The 18290-nt window shown below is 45.5% G+C and overlaps 1 protein-coding gene across 4 annotated transcripts in view; it reads right to left on the bottom strand.

The window, feature by feature from the left end:
* The window catches only part of bru3 (CUGBP Elav-like family member bruno 3), a 424616-nt gene that overhangs the window by 16005 nt on the left and 390321 nt on the right, over positions 1–18290 (bottom strand). For 3 of the 4 annotated variants that reach the window (XM_075691687.1, XM_075691689.1, XM_075691688.1), the window contains exons 8-10: positions 16256–16375; positions 13496–13564; positions 10916–10987 (exon numbers count right to left, since the gene is read on the bottom strand). In XM_075691687.1, the coding sequence (XP_075547802.1) occupies positions 10916–10987; positions 13496–13564; positions 16256–16375 (261 nt within the window). The remainder of the gene's footprint in view (positions 1–10915; positions 10988–13495; positions 13565–16255; positions 16376–18290) is intronic. The other variant, XM_075691691.1, reaches the window with a different exon arrangement.

Raw genomic sequence — 18290 nt, 5'->3', positions numbered from 1 at the left:
ATTTTCAAAAGCAATTGAGTTCGCTCGACACTTGCAGAACAATATTACCGTTGAGTGTTCTCAATAAACAATTTATTGGGTAATTTGTGTTGATTTTTGTAGGTGTTTTTTTGTTGTGTAGCAGTTGAGTCCAGTATACAATAATTAGGACTCGCATATGAAGACATTCCAAAAATTTAATGCGAAGCGTTCCAACCTCATTCCTGTCACTTTGCGGTAGGTAGGTTCCTTCTTTCGCCTCGTTTTCATAAAAAAGAAAATAATGTGTGACCGATGGGGTGGCATTGAACGTCGGCCGTCGAGCCCGGTGCTCTAACCATTAGGCCACGAACGCGCGCATGCTGCTCTCGTTCGAAAGCCAGTAAGTTGTGAAATGCTTGGCGCGTGCGCAGCGTGCCACTTCCTCGTGCTGTCGCTACAGCTGGCGCTTTCAAGCGCCTATCTCCGGGACCGCCCCACTTTCGTAGCCGTTTTCGCTCTGTAAAAACTGCAGCGTTAGACTAGCTTCATGACCGCCCAAGTTCATACCGATTCATTTCTTCGCCGGTGTACAAATGCCATCGTCGTTTTAACATACACTAGATGACATAGCAATTGGTATGATCCCAAATAAACACGTTTCGGGGAGCAGAAGAATGCGAAGTTCACTCGCAAACACGGTGACTACGCGCATGTTGAGTAACCCCAAAAGTAGATACGGCGGTAGCGCGGCCGGCGATGAGACAGGCGCCGACACGCGACGACGCTACCTTCGAGCATTCGACGCGCTGTGGGAACGGTAGGATGCAAGTGGCGCACACGCTGCTAATATGCACGTGAGAGATCTTCGAATTTCCTGCGACGCACCCTCTGTCCGGAAAGTAAATATAGCTTTTTTTAATCCAACGGCCGTGGTACTAGAGATCAAACAACGAACACGCTTTGACATCGCAGCGCGCAGCCGCTACCTTCGAGCATTCGACGCGCTGTGGGAACGGTAGGATGCAAGTGGCGCACACGCTGCTAATGTGCACGTGAGAGATCTTCGAATTTCCTGCGACGCACCCTCTGTCCGGAAAGTAAATATAGCTTTTTTTAATCCAACGGCCGTGGTACTAGAGATCAAACAACGAACACGCTTTGACATCGCAGCGCGCAGCCGCTACCTTCGAGCATTCGACGCGCTGTGGGAACGGTAGGATGCAAGTGGCGCACACGCTGCTAATATGCACGTGAGAGATCTTCGAATTTCCTGCGACGCACCCTCTGTCCGGAAAGTAAATATAGCTTTTTTTAATCCAACGGCCGTGGTACTAGAGATCAAACAACGAACACGCTTTGACATCGCAGCGCGCAGCCGCTACCTTCGAGCATTCGACGCGCTGTGGGAACGGTAGGATGCAAGTGGCGCACACGCTGCTAATATGCACGTGAGAGATCTTCGAATTTCCTGCGACGCACCCTCTGTCCGGAAAGTAAATATAGCTTTTTTTAATCCAACGGCCGTGGTACTAGAGATCAAACAACGAACACGCTTTGACATCGCAGCGCGCAGCCGCTACCTTCGAGCATTCGACGCGCTGTGGGAACGGTAGGATGCAAGTGGCGCACACGCTGCTAATGTGCACGTGAGAGATCTTCGAATTTCCTGCGACGCACCCTCTGTCCGGAAAGTAAATATAGCTTTTTTTAATCCAACGGCCGTGGTACTAGAGATCAAACAACGAACACGCTTTGACATCGCAGCGCGCAGCCGCTACCTTCGAGCATTCGACGCGCTGTGGGAACGGTAGGATGCAAGTGGCGCACACGCTGCTAATATGCACGTGAGAGATCTTCGAATTTCCTGCGACGCACCCTCTGTCCGGAAAGTAAATATAGCTTATTTTAATCCAACGGCCGTGGTACGAGAGATCAAACAACGAACACGCTTGAGCACGCTTGATCAACAAAACACGTTTTGAGCACAGTTTTGCAACGGTACACATCGTTACCGCCAGTTTCGTAGTCGCATATCTTGGTCGTAGTATTTATTCTTTACGCTACAAATTAGGTTGTTCTTAAAACTTTATGAAGGTTAGTGGAAGAAAAATTATTACTAATTAATTAGTGGATTTCTCGTGCGGTTATTTTGTGTTTTAAAGGTTTTTATAACTCTATACGATAGTGAAGCTGTGAACGGCTTTCGGACTCAGTTAGTTGGTTGCCGTTGTGTGGTGGTTCAGCCTCGTGCTTTTTGATGAAAGTATTTTTTCGTTTCGGGCATCATGACGCACATTTTAGTGAAATGCCTTTACTACGATAAGTGGGACGTTTATCCATTAAGTCGCTGGCTGATCCAGCTACTAGTCTTCGACTGATGTGCGAGCCTCGCTGTTTTGATGAGTTGCGCGGCAGAGGTCATGATGCCTGTTGGAGAGAAGGCACCCCGAAACAGTCGCAGCCGAACTTCTGCAAATAGGTAAGTAATCTCGTTTTCTTGGGCGCGTAGCCTTTTTTTCTATTCTGACATTGACAAGCGTGAGATGTTAAGCACACCGTTCACTTTCTTCAAGCAAACCGTACGCCCCAGAGCGAAAGCGCGCGATACTAACGCTCGCTGCCGCCGTCACTTCGTTTGAAAAAATAGTAGGCGAAGAGGCAGCGGCGCCCCACGTGCGTAAAATTGCATTGCTTCATTTGTTCCTGTCTAATGACGTTTCTTTAATTTGTATGAGAGAACACAATTGGAACATAAGGATCAGCTTCTCTGAGCAGTGATAATTTTGTTCAGTGGCCACGCCACCTTTCATAGGGGCTCACGTGGGCCGTCTAAGCGCTTGTTATCGCGTTCCGATACGTGAGAGGCGCGCTGCCTTTCAAGGTATTTAGGCAGACACTACGAGCTTAGGAGAACCGCGACAAATAATTGTGCAGCAGGTGTGCAGCTGTGCTACTTTTGTACCACACTCGTACCGGAAGGCGGTGTTGCACGTCACCCTTACGCATTTCGTAACTATGGCGGCCGCCGTGGAAATTTGGGGCTAGGTCGTGAATACGATCCCTGCAGCGGCCGCATTCCAAAGGAGCGGAATGCAAAAACGCTCGTGCATTGTGCATTGTATGCAGGTAAAAATTTCCAGGAAGTCAAAATTAATACGGAGTCCCCAACTACGACCTGTCTCATAATCAGATCGTTGGTTTCGCATGTAGGACATCATAATTATTTTTTTTTAAATCCGTAGTGGCTCATCGCATACCATATAGTTAGTGTGATCACCTTTTGTGCCGTAGCGGTTAAGCGCGCCTCGATTTAGGTTGCGTCTAATGATACTTCGCCTAACATACTTCGCCTCTTTGGGATTTGCGGAGAACGGCCAACCGATTAGTCACAGCTTCCGCGCGGTGACTGTACACGGATACACAGCGCAAATGAACAGAGGTGTGACGACGTCGGCAAAGAACACAGCCGCCGACGGGCTCGCCTTATCGCCTGTCACCGCCAAAACTACCGCAGTAAGCGTCTTTATCTAGCGCGGCGCGTTTCCGTTGAAGGCGTACTGTACAATTTTAATTGGCGATAACCGAAACACGCCACCGTTCTCTGCTGCCTCTTTGAGCTGGACCGATCCGAATGTGCGTTGCTTGCAGAAGCGAAAGGAGCGCCACTCGGCGCGTTGTCGCCTCGAGCACCGTTTGCGCGGTGAAGAAGAGAGCTTTAGTATAGCGTAAAGCAGCAAACGCAAAGAGTTAGCGTTAGCGTTGCGTGCACCACACTGCGCATGCGCTGTACGTAAACGCTGCTGGAGCTCTTACACGCGTGCACGAAGCTAGCTCACTGCGCAGACGCTGCCGCGCAAAACGCGCAAGGGCGTGTACGCGACGTTCTCCACACAAATCGTATGGGATGATCGGAGACACGGCGGAGCGGCTAGCTTCAAAGAAGCGGTGCATGTTCTCACTCGTACAGGCACGCTCACGCTCGCATCGCTCTCGACGTATCTTTAGGTCATTCCTGCCGCTGGACTTCTACCCAAAGATTCGATATCTGCTTGGTATCGGCTATGCACTGTCGCGTGGTCTTTGGTTCTGCGAGAGAGCCGGGAATATTTCTCTCCGCTGTGAAACATAGCTGTGCGTGTCTTATCTAGCATTTACCGTAGCAGCCCCTTTCTTCCTTTTCTAGACAGCACTCGTAAAGAGTCGCAAATTTTTACTTGCCAGCATAGTGTGTAATTCTATTTTGTGCGTAGTTATGTGCAGTGTGTGACAGATTCTGTATCCGCGCAATCTCATTTTCTGTCCGCATTCCCTTCTCGCAGGTTACGCATGCAGCAAATTCCCAGATGCTAAAGTGTTCTACGTCAAGACCAGCTTGGCGTCGTGCAAGAGACACCCGTTGGTATGTGGCTGATTCACTAGCAAGCTCGCATCTCTGTTGCCATTCTCCATCAAGTGGGATTTTTAACTATTTTTTGTGCTGCTCTGTGGTGTACTAGCTGCCGCATGGACGCTGTGAAGGCTTACTTTCGATTTTCTCTGGCTTTTGGTAGTGAAGGATGGGCTACCTTTTGAGGGGAGGTCTTTCCTTTTGCTTGTGAAAATGTTTACGAGCCTAACCAAGTGACACGTGCGTAGTGGAAACAGCAGCGCTAACAGAGGCGGACGATGGACGACGAAATAGGTAGGAGCACACACGAGCGCAAGTTCAACTAAGTTTATTTTTGAAGACAGAGGTATTAAAGACGCTGGTCAACTTGACAAAGGTAAAGAGCCGTGCATGCGTGGCAGAAACAGCCACGAGCGACAAGAAAAGAATATGAAAAAGCAATGTCATGTAGAATAAACGTGCATGAAAAAAAGAGAACTATCGGACAAATCTTTCGAAAAAGCGAGATATTTGTCCGATGAGTGATACTACCCAACAAGAAATACTCTTGAGAACTGCAAGTCTTTCCCACTAAGGGCAACGTATAACTTGGTTATGCATTTGTTTCGTTTGTGATCAATAAATATTGCTTCTTAAACTCCTCTGGTGTTGAGGTATAGAGCAGAAAGAACGGTTGTTTCATCACAAAGACCAGAACACAAGAGGACTTATGGAAGAATTATTTATTGATCACGCAGAAAAATTGATAAGCAAGATTTCTGTGACCCTTAGTGGGAAAGAGTTGCTGCAGTATTTCTCGTTAATATCACTTACAGGACAAAACTTTCAGTTTTCATGTGTTTTTTGTTTTGACGCACATGTTTGTTTTACAGGACATGTCTTTCGGTCCTGTTTTGTTGTGCCGGGCTGTTTCTGCTGCACATCCATGGCTTTTTCTTTGTGAAGTTGGTCAATGTGTTTAAAATCTTTGTCTTCACGAATAGACTTCTAGTTGAGTCAGCGCTCATGTGTGTTCCTACCTTAATCCTTCTCGTCTCTGTTTGGGTGGTTGTCAAATATAAATGTACACCGAATTGGCGAAGTGTCCATAGAATTGATACATGAAGTATTTGCGTTATTTCAGGAAGAACGCTTTAGGGTCTTATCTTCTCTGTTTTTCACACTGATGTACATTTTTCTAGTTCAACTTCAAGGAGTCCCCTGAGGAAGCCAGTAAGAGTGACGGTAACTTCATTTGTGTAAGATTTATGAATTTTATCCATTCAAGGCATGACATGTCACATGCCTGTAGGTATGCAAGTATTCGTACTTCTTAAACATACTAAGCTCTAGTTTTCGGTTCTCGTGACGCTGCTTTGTACTGTGCTGCATTCTCCAGGCGCAGGAACCTTCTTTTATGCCGTCTGTGCATGTGTCCTTTTTTATATATTGGAGAAAAAACTGCCTTGAGCTTAAATATGCATGTATATCACTTGTAATTTTTTTGAACACGGGTGCTGTATCTCCCTCCGTCTTTGTTACTGCTATGTCCCAATTTTTATGCAACTTCTATGTATATTATGCAATAAAATTCTGGTAGCATTTTAATAACATTTTACCTGCGCAATTGAGGTCATTGGTTTTTCGTATACGCATTTATTTGCGTTTTTCACTCTCACCAATCTGGCTGTCCAGTCACTGAAACCTTTTCCCATCCTCTATGACTATTTCTGGGGTACTTGATACTACAAGTGCAGGTGACCATCTATTAAGCTCTTTGGAATTCTGTAAGCCGTGTGTTCCCACCAATTTTCTGTGCTAAATAATTATTTTTTCTCTTATCGTTCAAGGTATTAGCCTTGCCTTATCTCTTTATTGACTGAGGTACCACTTAATTGCTGGGTATAGTGAAAAAGGCCCCAAAAAGTGCTCTAATTAGCCTTGTGCAAGTCCAGAAAAATTAACTGATCATGAGCTCACTAAATTGAGGAAATACCGCCCGCAAACTCTTCTGTACTTCAATTTAACATAATCAAATGGTGTACTGTTCTTGCAAACCTGGCTCGTCAGAAACATGATCCAGGTGTTTACCATGCCCGAAAACTTTCTAAATGACGTCTCATCAATTAATAGCTAAGTTGAGTGATGTTATTTTCTAAAATAATTGGGCAACATGAAAATATATACATCTCGAAGACAAAAAGCTCAGACAAGTCTACTTTGGTAATTCATTAAATTTTAATCGCGGTGAAAGACGTGTGCTAAAGCTTGTATATATTTACGTGAAGTCATTTGTTTCAATTCTATTATTTTGCCTTCTCACAGTCAGCCGTAACTGTTCCTGTGATGGGTTAGTGAGCGAAACATTTTAATGTAACGTATTCAGATGTCTTGCGTGTATTCACACGCAACCAACTTTAAGTGTTCATGTGTTCAAAGTTGGTTGTTAAAAGGGTATGCTTAAGCCCTGCCTTTTGAGTCGCTTTGCCTTCTAGTCATAAACTTAAGTCGCAAGTGAAGACCACAATGATCGTTTTCATTGAATTCATATGTATAGGTTTTTTCAGATGTATTTACACTGTTAAGAGTGCTGTAGGTACTAGCCTATGTCTGCAGGTTCGATGTAATGGTTCCTTATGTACTGTAATAATGTTTCATGGACACGCATCTTTAGTGTGAATAAAGGTACTTCAAATTCATCAGTCTCTCCTTTGCTTTTGTTTGTGTTTGTGAAAGTTTGAGCAGGCACCGCGGCATGCAAGTGTGAATAGCAAAGCAATTTCAATATATGAATAAAAATCCACTAGACCAACGAAATGTCAATCATATTTCGATGGCGACTTCTGAAATCTCAATGCCATCTCAACTGGACCACAGTGTACTTTCAGTGCTGTGACAACAATAACTCAACAGCAGGTCAACAGAACTACCACAACGTCAGTTCAATGCAGCATCAATGGTAACCCAACAACCATTCAACAAAATGAACACAACGAGCCGTCTAAGCGTAATGAAATTTCAATGGTAACTTAATAATTATTCAACATTGAGACACCCAATGGTGTTTCAATTAAATTTCAGTGGCCAATATTCAAGACCACTCAACAGTCAGCCCAACAGTTCTCCAACAAAATTTCCACAATTCCTCAATAAAAAAACTCAACATTGACCAATGATAATTCAATGCCTTCTGAATAATTTTTTTGTACGGGATACTCACAAATATTCCTAGATGCCAGAGCGCTTCCTCGGTTGCCAGTATTATGCATCCTACTACTAGCAATGACGGCACGACTGCAGCACCGATAACGACGTAAGGAAGGTTTGTGGAATGCAGGCGCACCATAGAAGCCCTGACAACGATCTCGGTCTCAAAAGATTTTCGATGCCTTTCCCAGAGCAATGTGCTGACTAACCGCTAGGTCTTGCGTGAAAAGCGATAACAGCCGACTCTGTCACCACGCTAAAGACGAACATAACACGACACTTGGCGATATTGAACCCGTCCGGTCAAGTTACAAACCTCCAAGTTTCGTTGGTATAGTGCAAAAGGTGGTAGTGGGCCCCTAGGTTGTGCACTTCGTTGTGTGTGTTTCTGCATGTTTTATTTTTTTGCGCTCTAATCCCAGTATCTTCTTTACGCAAGCGCCGTCCGCGACTGGCCACCGCAGCGGCCGGCGTTGCAGTATATTAAGGAGACTGTTTTACGCGAGAAGATTCTTATGAATACGGAGCTTTGGCTCGTGGTCAAAGAGGCTTACACAAGCATCCACTGTTTCCATCACAAATACCTCTCCGAGTTTTAGTGAGAAGGAGCACGTCATTCTGATAGCAACAATTAAGGAGATGTCACTCGAAATGGCTGGACACTCAATCTCAGTTTCTCGTTTCTCAAATGGCGCGACTAAAGAACTTCGCAGAGTGTGGGTGTAGGTCAGTTGGTTATTCATGATTTTGAGACGTTACCGCAAGAAAACACGAGACTTGAAGAAAGGGACAACAGCCGAACCACTTCGTGTTGTCTTTTTCTTCAACTCTCGTGTTCTTGTGCGGTAGCTTCCCAAAATCATAAAGAACTTCGATAGAAGCAAACTCATGCTATCCGTTGACGAGGTTGACACAACGTTTCCTGTTGTTTATTAAATGTTGTAGCGTGCGAAAATAGGCTTCTGAAGCGCTGGTTATCCCACAAATGTAGAAAGATACACCCAACTCTAAGAAATGCGAGAAACAAAACAAGAACAATAACGTAAATGGAGTGGCGGGGATGATAGCGGAGGCAGGTTTATGCTGTCAGTCTTCGTCAGTCACTTCTCCATGGAACGTGTTTGATGTAGTAAACGTAAGCGATGCTTTTGTGCTCCGCCACATTAAGGAGAAATGAAAAATGAACACCTTCATTAGCACCAAAACAAGACTGGCAAGAAAGCAATACTGTTAGACTGTGAATTGTACCACGGCGGGAAAGCACGCAGAAAATGCGTCTGTTATTACAAAGTGGGCAGCATGTATTCTGTTGTATACGTTCCGAAAACAGTGATAACTACTGCTCACACACTTTCATAGTAGCCTCTGACAAAACTAACAGCAAAAGCAATGTTAATGCTACTCCGTAATTCCCGCATTTCGTAAATTACGTTGACAGAGTTGCCACATGCATATACTGCAATTAAAGACCAAGAGTTGAAAGCTTAAAATCCTCGCTAGTCGTGTTTTCTGTTGTTATTGTCACGGAAAGGAGGCCTTTCAGCTGATCGTGCTTCAGTGCCAGGAGGCAATCGTGTCGTCCGTCACATTAAAGTCGCTCACTTGCTCCTCGCGCTGACTCAAACTTGGATTGCTCCGGCAAGCGCAGCATGCATTTAATATAATATTACTCCCTGTGTTACTGCCTTTGACTCATATGCGCAAGACGAGCTGAGCATATCTCAGCTCTAGTAAAGGGATGTCAGATGTAAATATATTGCAGCATACAAGCTGTACCCGCGGCTGCAAAGAGCGTCGCAAAATTAGCATATGCAAATTGTACACCTTCAGGCCTCGGCAAAGAGCACATTAATGAGCTTTTCGCAATTCATAACTGCCGACCAGGGGCCCCCTGGCAGGCCGCCGCACCCCCAGAGCCAGCCACGTAGGAAGCACACATGGCGCGCGTTTTACAGGCTGCGCGTTGTTAATTAACCCCGCAAGGAGGCTAGCTCGTCTGCTGGCCGGCAGCCACAACCAAACGCTCTAGCTTCTTCGTTCACCCTTTTAGGCGTCCGTGTTCTGGCGACCGATACCGAATTAGTGCGGCTGTAGGAACGATGAAGCCCGTGCAGCTAGTCTCTCGTGCTCACTCACCGTGCATACCATTCTAAATTATAAATTTTCCTATTCTAAAAAGCTCACTACACGAGTGACAATGTTTGCGGACACCACACATACATAATGCGCAATTTCTTGTAGCGCAAGACGTGGTGCTTCGCAGAGAGACTTTCTGACTCGATAAATACTGTTTTGAATGCGTGACGCGTAAAGCCCGAGCATCAGCGCTTGTCGTCGTCTCCCTCAGTTCTGGGTTTAAGCAGATATAAAAAGGAACGTTCGTATAGGACCAGTTGCATGTGGTATACTAATATCCTGCTAGGTGATAGCGCTTTAGACAGCAAAGCTCCAGCATCGCTACATGAAGAAACTGTGAATGCCCGTGAGCGGCAAACGTGTTTTATTTTGGAAATTCACATGGACACATAGGCTGGGACGGTTTATAGTGTCACGCTGTCGTGACAATGAAGAACCGTTATGCCACTGAATCACTACAACACTACTATCGGCCTGGCGCGCGCAATGCGATTGGACAGATAATTTCGCTACAATATTGGCGATAACATTCGAGAAAGTTTCGATACAAGACGGCGCGTCTTGCGCCAAGCGATAATTTCTGTAACAGTGGTCAGCCGGTGAAAAACAATCACCAGAAAAACCTAAACAATGCACACGTGTGAAAATATAAAACGCGAAAAATTGCAAGCTAGGAAGAGACAAGGGCATGTGACCTTTTCTGGATTTAAATCCGGCAAGAACGAACCTTTTCACCTGATGTGGAAGGCTATCATTTTGCCAAGCTTTCTACTTGAGTCGTAACTGAGATTTCCCCGTTGCCACGCGGCCAGTACACGGGCATAAATACGTCAATTCCTGTGCGCGAGAGTAAGGCAGCAGACACACACAACGCTCTAATGAGCACGGGAGTAACCATGGCGTGTCGCGGGTGTCGTGAGCCTTGTACTTTCTCAGCACTGTGCTCAGGGGAATGCGAGGAAACATGCACGCCCACCACACGCTGTATTTCGCTTGTGATAGTCCGATTTACTTCGGCGACTACTCATTGGCGATGTCCTCGAGATATATTGCCGCCTGCTGGTCTCGAAGGAAAGCGAACGGGCTTGCAGCAAAGCTAGGTACATGTGCGTTCACCTCCTCAACAAGTTGCACAAGGCATTATGGGCCTTCTGTGTCTTACATTCGCTTGAACGAGGCCATTGGTGTGCGCCTTCGAGCTGGGCGCTAAGCGTCGTACGCAAAGCATAAAACAGAGCGACTCACGGATGCCGGCGAAGGGCTGCAGCGTCGGGTAGGCCGCAGGCTGGAGGGCGTCGCCGTTTGGAACTGCCTGGGCTGCGAGTAGCGAGTGCGGAATCTCAGACAGCGAACCTCGCACGGGAGCCGCGCCGGCCCGACCCCCGGCCGCTGGCACGCGCGAACGGTGGAACCGGGTTAGCGCGGACGCCCACCATGCTAACAGACTGCTATGCGGGCTACGCGCTAGCACGGATCACCGCAGTCAAATTTTTCCCTATAGGTTACTCTTAGGTCACCAGAATTCAGCGAACTACTGCTCATTGAACAGTGACACTGCGGAATGCACACTACCAGGTAGGAAAGTCTCCTCTATGCCATATTCAGAACAAATGATTTTCAGCGAAATCACTTTCAATGCGCACCTATTGCATAAACCAGCGAAACCAGACGTCACGAAAGATAATCGCGAGCGGGCGCATTTCCTGTTACGGTTCTTCTCATGCTGCGAGAGCCGAAAGCTGGACTAGTTGACTCTGAGTGAAACTAAACATTGTTCTGAAAAAAAAAAGAATAAGAAAAGACAGGCGCGAGCAATAGACTCTGAGAGAGCCTACGGATGCTACAGCTCCTCTGTACTTACGTCGCGCACTTCAGCTGAAGGCCTTTGCGTATGTCTTCTCTCTGCCTTGCTTGACATATATTCGCTACACGCAAAATAAATGACCAGCGTAACGACTAGCGAATGACCTTTCGCCAACTCGTCGCTCGCGCGTCTTTATCCAGGAGCCTCAGTGTTCATTCCGCGACGTGTAGCTGTCGACTGCACTGGCTGTGTACGGGAAACGGAAATGTGGCATCAAAGGGCCCCTCACCAGGGCTCGTCAAAAATTTTGAAATAGTACACTGTAAGCTGTAAACTGGCCTTTAGGGATCCTTCTACCCCATTAATTTTTTCAATTAATTCATTATTACAGGAGACCAGAGAAGCAAATGTCGCGTCGCCATGTTGCCTGTAGACGAACTCCACAGCCCATATAGATGGACATTCTCTTCCTTTGTCTTGGCTAGCTATCGCAAGCGGCATTTCTTCCCAGCCATCTCGCATGCTAGAGCAGAGGAGCCGCGTTTACGTCAGGAGCCCGACCTTTTTTTATCTCCATTCTCTATTCTTGCTTCGCGGCGCACTTCCAGGGTCGGTTTTCCGCGTTTCGCATTGGATAATTTTCCGAAGTCACGATTCATAATCGGCGACAGGCAGTGCGTCTGACGTAGACGAGATGTGTTTACGTGTGTGACTGCTTTTCTGGCATAAAGGAGCACGGGCTTCCGTTTTGAAATTCTGGTTATCTTAGAGCCGTGCGGCGGTTTGATGCTTTGAAGACACGCTCGTCAACGCGTGATATACTCACCCCGCGTATTTGTTTGCATTTTCCAAATATGGTGACGAGCCCTTTAACAGAAACACGTGCTAAAGTGAGGCACCACGACGGATGTTACGTCACGTGAACGTGTAGCTCAAAGTGATCTCCCGAGAATAAGTTTCCCGTATATCACCCAGTGTCAGAAAGCTCACAATTGTTGCAGTCGATGATCCACCTGCCAATTCGACGGCAGGACAGCACACACACACACACACACACACACACACACACACACACACACACACACACACACACACACACACACACACACACACACACACACACACACACACACACACACACAAACAAACACAAACACACACACACACACACGACTGTATGTATGTATGTATGTATGTATGTATGTATGTATGTATGTATGTATGTATGTATGTATGTATGTAAGTGTGTGTGTGTCATAAACACTATTCGCATCAGAAGTTGTTGCTACCTATTGCTTCAAGTGTGTCACTGAGAATTTTGCAGGGGGGGGGGAGGGGTGTCGCTGAGAATTTTGCAGCGCACTAACTCCTCACTATGAAAGATCTTGTTGCACAGTACTTTCTTATTCCTTTAAGAAGGTTCCTATCGTAAACAAATGCCGGGGATAATTTCCGGTATGCGTCAAAAATTGTTTCAATAGACAGCTGAGTAAATATATGAAAGAAAAATTGTCCCCCAGCTGAATTGTAGCAGGAAGCTACAAAGGAAACCCATACGGGTTTATCAGAAAGCAACCTCTGCAGTTGAAGGAAAACTCGCCCTAAACTTTCTTTTTAAGAAATTCGCACGGGTTTCTTTTGTAGCTTCGCGCAACAATTCGGGTGGATGACAATTTTCCCTTTCATCGACTGTCTACCACGATGACGGCTTCCGCAGAACCGATTGCAAGTAAATATATGTTTGCTATCGTGATTAGAAGGTGCCTTCTTTTTTTTTCTTCTTCAGACAGTTGCTGTACGTACGAACTACTTTGTGTCGCAATGTCTTCGTTCACAAGAACTATTATCATCAGCTTATATTGTAGACACTTCCTTCGTTATCACGATTAACCGCCAGTGACACTTCATAGGAACGGTTCACGAGTATGAAGGACTTTGTAAATCTGGACTCTGATTCTGACAACTAAAACGCACACTCGGCCGCCACTTATGAACAAAACTTCATACTAGAAATCACCTACCTTCTGTGTGAAGGTGGCTGGGCAATTCTTGTAGTATAACTCGAACGGCGTCGGGAGGCCCGGAATGCACTGCAAACGAGACCCCGAATCATGACTATGTGCTAACCTCATATTGGCCCACGGTTATCGACGAGCGACCAGCTTGAGCGACGCAGCAAGTATCACCGAAAACATATTTTATTGTGCTAAGAAAAATGCGTTTAGCAGCTGAGCTATGTATGTGTTCGTTCGGTTAATATTTTTTTAGGGGGGGGGGGCGGCGTTGAGTAGACGGACCTTCTCATTCTACAGGTGGATGTTAGAAACGACGTCACAATCACTAACAAGTTTATTAATAATTTGCGACTCACCAACTATTCAGTAAATACCCTTCAGTCAAACTTTGCTTACGGAATGGAAGCCGATCACTGACCAACGCATGTAATTTACTACGACTAACGAAATTAACGCAAATTCCAAGGTAACCGTGCCCTAAACGTGCGCCCGAAACCTTGATGTCTCCTATGTGACTCTCACCTAAAATATTCTTCATGCATTCCTTAGTGTTCAAAACCAGTGCATTTAGCAGCACATTTTACGGACGGATTTTTTTGGTCCCACTCAGGATTCCTACTAATGGAGATGTCGCGAGCACTGGTTAGCTAGCTTCAATTCTGCAATTCTTTAGGTATATTGTACTTCATCATCACCGCTACTTCTTCGGCCTTTTTGAGATGCCCAGAATAGGACAAATGACTAGATATACAGCGCAAATCCTGTGCTTAAAACAAAAAGAACTTGAGCAATATAGTCATGGTAGTGCCAAAAGAATTGAGGAGCCATTCCACTCTGTCAAGGTAGATGACCAGCGAAGCTGCAGCACATCACACAGGGTGAGACAAGGGTAAGTGTATTTATTTTCATCATTTGGTATTGGCAGTGACGATAGCTTTGTGATTACTGTGATGTACACTGATTGGTTCAGTTGCAGCCTAAGACGGAATGTTGGTCAAAGTAAAATATATACACGACCGTTGTTGTGTAGTTGAGTGACTTGAATTGGTGTGTCACTTGAAACCAAGCTTTTCTTGCACAAACTCTGTGATCCATTTCTTGACTGGTTTTGAAATGTCCACATTGAACCGCCAGTGACACTTCATGCGAACGGTTCACGCGTATGAAGGACTTTGTAAATCTGGACTCTCATTCTGTCAAGGAATCAGAGTCCTAGTCAAAGAATGAGATCATTGTTGTTGTTTGCTGCCAACAATGATCACAGAGGTCGTGCCATCACGGCTAATCCATAGAAAGTACATGGTCATGAACTTCTCGCTATCACAGTTGGGTGTGTCTGGGGATACATGAACAGTGGATGCCACAATTACGTCTTTCGTTTGTAGGGCACAGACTTCCATCGCCACAGTCGCTGGCATTGTCCGCTTGCGAGTCAATAGGAAAATTGTACATATAATTTATGGCCATGAACCTCACGGGGCTATGAGCCATTGCATTTTTTGTTTGCTTCCGGGGTTATGAACCATTGATGGTGACAGTTTTCAACATGCTGTTCTCTATGTTGTACGCATGATTAGAAAAAATTTAAGCACTGTTCACTTCACTTTGTTGAGCGTTTTTAGCTAGAGTTACGATGCTGTGAGCCATTGCATTTTTTGCTTGCTTCCGGGGGTATGAGCCATTGATGAAGACAGTTTTTGACATGCTGTTCTCTATGCTGTGCGCGTGCTTAGAAAGAATTTCGACACTGTTCACTTCACTTTGTTCAGTGCTTGTAGCCTCTGAATTACGGGGCTATGAGCCATTGGATTTTTTGCTCGATTACAGGGGTATGCGCCAATGATGAGGATAGCTTTTTGAGGCACACGAAAAATACACGTGACCCTACCCATATACAGTTTCGCTGTAAAATACGCAGTAGGAAGGTCACTGGGCTCAGGAGACACTACAAAATATGCCTAAACATCCTGCATAAGCTGCGTCAATAAAAGCGACGCATAATGCGGGCAAAAAATTGTTGCGAAAGCAAATCTTACTAATCAGTAACTCAAAGAGAAAAGAAACATAACGCATAATTGTGTCACCACCATGTCTTTAAGATATGTTTGTCCGCCTTTCTTACTTACTGCATGCTATAATTGTTATGCAGCTTAACTTGTAAAAGAAACACCTCCAGCTGTCTTATGCAACCAGTATGCTCATTCCATTGTAATTAAGAGAGCGCGAACTGTAAGTCACGATAAATGAAGAAAGAAGTCCAAGATTGGTACACAGGGAACACGAAAACAGTCAATAAGTCGAAGCCTCATTTGATTGTGCATCGTCAAGCGTGTAAATGTGATAGACATTTGCTGAAATATGTGGGCTGTGCGATATCAACACGATATCACGAAGCCTGAAATAGAAATGTTGAGAAACGAAAGAATTGGCTTCTGCACTAGCCTGTTCGTGTTGAGATCGTAATTTGCAAGGCCGTACAAGTCTGCTGGGGTGTTCCTTTTAATTTGCTTTATATGTATGGTATGGTGAAGTTTGCCGTAATAAAGATATCAGCGCTTGTGCCGTTGTCCTTACTTCCTAGTTCGTGTCCTACAGTTCTTGCTGTTTTCATTACACTGAAAAGGGTCAGCGGTTATTTTGCAGTAAAGTGCTCAAGTCATCATGGAGGTTTGTAGGTTTCAGCCGTGAAGTAGGTTTTCCCGCTCTTTTTTGGTTGCTTTTGAGTATTCGGTCCGCAGCTACAGGTGTTCTTACGCAGATACTCACATGGATAGTGAGGCATGCCGTTTGTGTAGACTTCACCCGCCTGTCCATTCGCCTGAGCCACTGTAAAACTGGTCACGGTCGGGGAGGGAAGTGCTCCGTTCACCGGGTGTGTCGTGGCGCCTGCAATGCACACAAAACACGGCAGGCGACGTCAGCCTTGCACACGTCACTCCTCGACGCTGAACTGCCATGCATACCGCTGTAGTAAAAAAAGCATAATAATAAAATAAAAAATACAGACGACGACAGAAGACGCTAACTTGCTAAACTAGAGCTTCCGTTTGGTTCCCACAACGTTAAATCCCTAGAAAATAAACGCACTTTAAACGCACTTCCCGCACAAAATCAGGTAGAATTTGAAGTGAGCAAGTGTCTGCTACGATCCCTTGTTGCCCTTCGCTATTCCTGTTGCGCGGGCACGCCCTTTCAGGCTCGCAAGGCTGAGGAGCACTTCGATGCCTCTCGCGCGCGCTTTTGATCTTTGGAACAGGCAGCACTTATCCTGCAAGCAGGGCGACCCTTATTGTAGTCATCTTTGTTGCAACAGCCAATGTACCATGTGTCCCAGCTAGCGTTGAGAAGCTGTTCAACAAAAAAACATTAAAGAAACACGGTGCAAGATACCATGATAAAACCTATGGTGTCCAAGTGTCAAAACGCTAACAACCGAATACCGTAGGTATACTATAATCGTATCTCGCACCGCGTTTTTTTTTCTTTCTCTTTTTTTTTTTTGAACGGCTTGGCTAACGTTAGCTGGTACACCCTATATAGTAGAGCCTGTTGATATTACTGACATTTGTACCTGCAGCTGAATTTCTTGTAGGTTGTGAGCGCTTAAAGATGACGACTTGCAGACACGTTTTAACAGAAACTAGAAAAATAAATTATTTTCTTGGTTGTAAGCGCAGATAGATGCTGAAAGAATACACTAGCGTCTTTACAATATACTTTCTTCTGAGCATCTCTCTGTTCTTTCCTCATTCTGTGACGTGTCTGTCAGCAAGTCGAAGGTGATTCTAGACAATTTCGTCCGAGTACGTCATCGCCTGCTCAAGACTAGGCAATTATTTCTAGGGCTTCCTTTCTTCTTGGACGCCTTCTTTCTCTGCAGTTGCTCGAAGTGCGAGATCTATCAAGCCATAAAGAAGACGCAACAGAGCCTACTGTAGAGGTGACAGAAATTCAACTCGCCAGACGCATGCACCTCATCAGCCAATATAGCCATTGACATCCTGTGTTTTGCTGCGAATATTTTGCATTGTGGTGAACTCTTTTGTGGTTCGTTGAATATGTCTGTCTGGAAAGCCTTTTTCAGCAGCGACGTGAAAAAAATGCCGACCGCACGTGAGCCACGCTTATATCTACCCTGGTTTCACGACTGGAAGAATAGCCGTGCAGAAGCAAAAGTTAGAAAACGGAAAATTCAGATGGAATCGTGCGCCTTAGCAACTACAGGCACGGCAAGTCGGGCGGGTTGGTAGAAATGTTGGGTGCTTGCATGCTACACGTCCTCCTTCGCGCTGTCTATCTGCGGCCATGCTTACTTTACTTCCATGAAAAGTAAGCTTCGTCGGCGAAACCAGCAAAATGCGTGCCGCGTAACTCTGCGACAATGCATGAACAGTTCTTAAACAGCCAAGCCATATGCGATGGCCGCGGCAGTTTTTAACTCATCTTAACCATGCTACTGACTTTATAGACGGCGGTCAAATCGAGAAGACAGCAGGACTGATTTGACGTTGTTGCGATCGCGTTTAGCGACGACACGTTATTCTGCTCGATCATTCTATTGCTCGCCGAATAAGTGCATTCCTTGCTTTCTCTTAACAGTGAAGTAAATTTTGCTTTCAGCTGCATACAGTGTGTCTACCAAGTGGACATTTCCTAATTCCCTCAGTTTCCCAGGTTTTCCCCGAGTGCCTTTGAAAAATTACCTGGGCCGCACAAAACTTTGTTTTATGTAAAGACGGGCCGATGCAATGTCGCCTGATGCTGTCACTCTCTAGTAAGCATTGAAAAAAACGACTTAATC

This window comes from Dermacentor variabilis, chromosome 5 (genome assembly GCF_050947875.1).
Source record: "Dermacentor variabilis isolate Ectoservices chromosome 5, ASM5094787v1, whole genome shotgun sequence".
Classification (NCBI taxonomy): domain Eukaryota; kingdom Metazoa; phylum Arthropoda; class Arachnida; order Ixodida; family Ixodidae; genus Dermacentor; species Dermacentor variabilis.
The sequence above is the reverse complement of the archived record's forward strand: the minus strand, read 5'-3'. Positions and strand labels throughout refer to the sequence as shown.